Genomic DNA, 4,242 nt, shown 5'->3' with positions numbered 1-4,242 from the left:
TCACAAAAACACTCAACAGAACAGGAATATAAACAAACGACCTCCACGTGGTAAAGGCCATACGTGAAAAACCCACAGTGAACATCGCACTCAGTGGCGGACAGCTGAAGCTCCTCCTGAGGCCGGGAGCGAGGCCGGGGCGCCGGGTCCCACCACTGCACTGGGGTCCTAGGGTCCTAGCCGGGGCGCTTAGGCAGAAAGAAAAGGCGTCTGAATTGGAAACAAAGAAATAAAATGATCTCTGCTTGTAAATAACATGACTATACAGAAAATCTCAAGGACTCAATTTAAAAGCTGTTAGAGGTAATAAATGAATTCCTCGGAGTTACAAGACACGAAACCAAGGTAAAAACTCTGCATCTCTGCACACGATGCACGCTGGAAGGGGACCCGCAGAACGACCGCGCACAACGGCACCAGAAACGAAACGCTCGGGCGGCGAAGAGCGCGGTCGTGGCGTGAGCGGGCGGGACGCGCCCCGCGTCCATCGCTGGGGACAAACTGTTAAGAGGCTGATGCCGCAAAGCGACCCACGGTCAGTGTGATCCCTTTCGAACGCCAGTGTTTTGCAAAACAGAAAAACGTATCCTAAAATTTGTGTGGAATCTTAAGGGCCTCCCAAATAGCCAAAACGCTCCCGTAAAAGAACAAAGCTGAAGGACTCGTGCTTCCTGATTGCAAAACCTTCTACGAAGCAAAAGTAATTGACGTGGTGCGTGCTGGCATAAAACGACAGAGAACAGGCACACGGGCCAGGAATAAACCGTCACATACGTGGTCAGGTGGCTTTTGACAAGGGTGCCAAGAACACTCAATGCGGGGAGGGCAGTCTCCCCAAGAAACGGTGCTGAGACCGCTAGATGTCCACGTGCAGAGGCGGCGGCTGGATTCTCATTGAATACTATATGTGCAAATGAGAAATGGATCGAGGACTAAACATAAGAGCTAAAACCATTAGAAAAAAACATAGAATAAAAGCTTCATGACACTGGACGTGGCACTGAAACCTTGCATGTGACACCAAAAGCACAAGTAACAAGAAAAAATAGATAAACTGGACTTCGTGAAAATTTTAAGTATTTGTGCATCGAGACACTAGCAACCGAGCAAGAGTTGAGCGGGGGTGGGGGAGGGACGCGGCGGTGGACACGGGGTTTCAGGCAGGGAAGCTGCTCCGGGAGACACTGTATTGGTGGGTGTGTGTCACTGTACATGTGTCTGAACCCACAGCGCGCAGTCAGGAGTGACCCTGATGTCACCTGTGGACTCTGGGTAAGTGACGCTGTGAAACGTGGGTTCAGCGGTAACAGCCCTCGGGGGTGCTGCACCAGGAGCCGTGCGTGTGGGGAAGGAGCACCTGGGACCCTCCGCCCCTTCCTCCTCATTTTGCTGTGAACCTAAAACTGCTCTAAAAAGTACTCTCAAGAGGAAAAAAAAGGCACCCCACAGGACAGAAAAAACATCTGCAAATTACGTATCTGAAGGGAGCAGCATCTAGAAAACACAGAACTCCCAAAATACCTGATTCAAAAATAAGGAAGTGATTTGAACAGATGTACAGATACACAAGTGGCCAAGGAGCAGGTGACAGAACACTCAACGTCACTGATACCAAGGAATCGGGGTTGAGACCACAGGGGGCCCCACTGTGCACCCAGCAGAGACCACGAGACGGGTGAGGGCGTGGAGCGGTGGGCGCTGCAGGGCCGGCACGGGGTGAGCAGTGCGGCCGCTGGGGACGGTGTGGAGGGCCCTGTACTGAGACGGGGTCGTCACGTGCAATCCCCACCGGCCCCAGGAGCCCACTGCCGGGGCTATGCCCGGGAGGGGCGGAAGGAGGGTCTCCGAGAGGCATGTGACGCCCACGCTCCCAGCAGCACCACCCCCAGTGGCCAGGACATGGGAGCAACCCGTGTCCATGGGCGAGTGGCTGCCCGGCCACATGCAGGCATCCACGTGAGTGTCACTCAGCCGTAAAAGAGAAACCAACACACAGAACGGCGTGGATCAACCCTGAGGACAGTGCGCTGAGTAACGACAGCCAGGCTCAAAAGGACGTGTCCTGTGTCGTTCCAGACACGCGAGGTCCCCCCGAGGAGGGAGGGTCACAGAGACAGGGTGGGAGGCAAGGTGCCCGGGGCCAGGGATGGAGTGTCGGTTTGGGAAAATGGGACAGTAGTGACAGCTGCACAAGAATGTGCTTAAGGCCCTTGAACTGGACGCTTGGAAATGGCTGAGACGGCAAGCGTTATGTCACGTGTACGTGACCACAACGAAAGGTGCAAAGACGGCGAGCTGGCCTCGTGCTGGGAGGGGCTCTGAGGTGGTGGCCGCGGGTGCAGCAGGGCCTGAGAGCGGGGCTGGTCTGGGGGGGCCCGGGGGTGCACGTGGCCCTTACCGAGCAAGCCCCCGTACGACGACGTCTGCTTGGGTGTCACGCCGAAGAACAGCTGGCCGATCCTGTCGAGGTACTGGGGCGGGCGATGCTATTTATTTTAGGAAACCTAGATAATAATATATGCTAATTTTTGTATTACTTCTATCATATGTAATACAGTGTTTATGAACACAATCAATGCTTACTGAATGAGTTTTTGGCCGCAGCGACGGCTGATACTGCTCGCACAGCACCGTGAACACCGTCAGCTTGCCCCTGAAACGGGAAACGGGGCACGGGAGGGGACGCCGCTCACCGCCGCTGCAGCCCACGCCCCACGCACACGCGCGGGCCCCCCACGCGCGCACACTCACCCGTCCACGACCAGCAGCAGGAACCAGAGGAAGTTGAGCAGCGGCTGCACGAACGGGGGCCCGCCCTCGATGGACGGGTGCTTCTGCGTGTACGTGGTGAACACCACCGATGCACTGCTTTTGTTTTTCAGACAGAGAAACCTGGGGGGGGGGGCGCCCCGTCAGCGGGAACACAGAAAGCCCGTTGTCAGTGGCCGGCACGCGTGCGAGCCTGTGACGCCCTTTCCCGGGCCACGCGCCCACACGTGCCACAGCCGGAGGACACGCAGCTGTCGAGGGCCTGGCGCCTGGCCCCGCACCCAACGGCCCAGGGACTGCAGCAAGGCGGGCCCCACGGCCCCCAGGCGCAGTCAGCCTGGGAGGGTGACGCGTCCGAGGCCCACACGGGCATGGAGTGGGGTGGTCCCTGATCACACAGCCGGCCTGGGCTAGCGCTGGGCAGGACCTGGTTCCCGCCCCGAGGCCATCCGCACTGCTGAACTTGGCTAACGTGTGGGCCTCGTTCAGCCTACTCGAAGGCACAGAGGGACCCATGACAAAGATGTTAACCACGCTCAGTCCAGAGAAAACGTCTGTGCCAAAGGCCACAGAGCCAGGGGCAGTGAGTGCTGGCCATTAAGACACGTCCAGCTCGGAAGCTCAGGGGTGCTGGGGATCCGCAGGCGTCCGTGACCCACCTCTTCAGTTCACAGACACACCCTGCCCTGCACTGGCCACCCCAGCAGAGCAGCTTCTCCCACGTGAAGCGCCTCCATTAGGAAGGGGACAGGCTGAAGCTCGGGGACAGCAGGGCCATAGGGGCCTGGGCCTTGCCCTCTGCTCATGTCCCCGTGGTTTCAAGATAAACTGCTGGTGAAAACAAAGGATGAGGAGGTCTGACTGGAGCAGGACCCCGTGGAAACGGGGAGCTGGTGACAGCGCCTCACGGTGAGATGTTCAGACGCAGGAAGCACCTGCAAAGGCCAGCACAGCCCTGGACAAACAGCCCGTGAAAGCCCGTTGCTCTGCCAGGACTTGCTGAAAACTCCCTAAATCCACGTCCCATGACAAAACTGTGGTGACACTGGGACCCGACGTGAATGTGAGGATGGGGGGCGGGGGCAAACCCCGACGGCAGTGAAGAAGGCTGCGCTCACGAAGACCTAGTTCCCACCGCCCGGCTGGGATGTCACAATGTCCCCGAATCGCAGTGGCCATGAGCCCAGGGCCACAGCGGGCAGGTGACGTGCGGGCTGCGTGTGCACGCCTCGGTGACTCCAGCTCATGCCCCCGCACGTCTCGGCCAGGTGACCACGCGGCCACGGGTACCTACTGGAGGACGGCCTGAGCCACGAACATGTCCACCTCGCTGCGGAAGCCCCGGGAGGTAGAGTACTCCACCAGCATGTTGGCGCAGCCTTCGCCGTCCGCCGAGTGCAGGAAGTGGTACCGGGACTCACAGTAGTTCTGCTCTGCGAGGGGAGAGAGGCCGTGAGCACCGCGGCCCCGCCC

At 58.6% G+C, this 4,242-nt stretch overlaps 1 protein-coding gene across 1 annotated transcript in view; it reads right to left on the bottom strand.

Moving 5' to 3' along the window:
• The window catches only part of GET4 (golgi to ER traffic protein 4), a 9,394-nt gene that overhangs the window by 2,503 nt on the left and 2,649 nt on the right, over positions 1 to 4,242 (bottom strand). The window contains exons 5-8 of the mRNA XM_006915875.3: positions 4,064 to 4,202; positions 2,752 to 2,892; positions 2,584 to 2,653; positions 2,399 to 2,471 (exon numbers count right to left, since the gene is read on the bottom strand). Of these exons, the coding sequence (XP_006915937.1) occupies positions 2,399 to 2,471; positions 2,584 to 2,653; positions 2,752 to 2,892; positions 4,064 to 4,202 (423 nt within the window). The remainder of the gene's footprint in view (positions 1 to 2,398; positions 2,472 to 2,583; positions 2,654 to 2,751; positions 2,893 to 4,063; positions 4,203 to 4,242) is intronic.

Source organism: Pteropus alecto, unplaced genomic scaffold (assembly GCF_000325575.1).
Source record: "Pteropus alecto unplaced genomic scaffold, ASM32557v1 scaffold56, whole genome shotgun sequence".
In the NCBI taxonomy this organism is placed as follows: Eukaryota; Metazoa; Chordata; class Mammalia; order Chiroptera; family Pteropodidae; genus Pteropus; species Pteropus alecto.
Note: the sequence above shows the minus strand (reverse complement) of the source record. Positions and strands in the feature narration are given on the sequence as shown.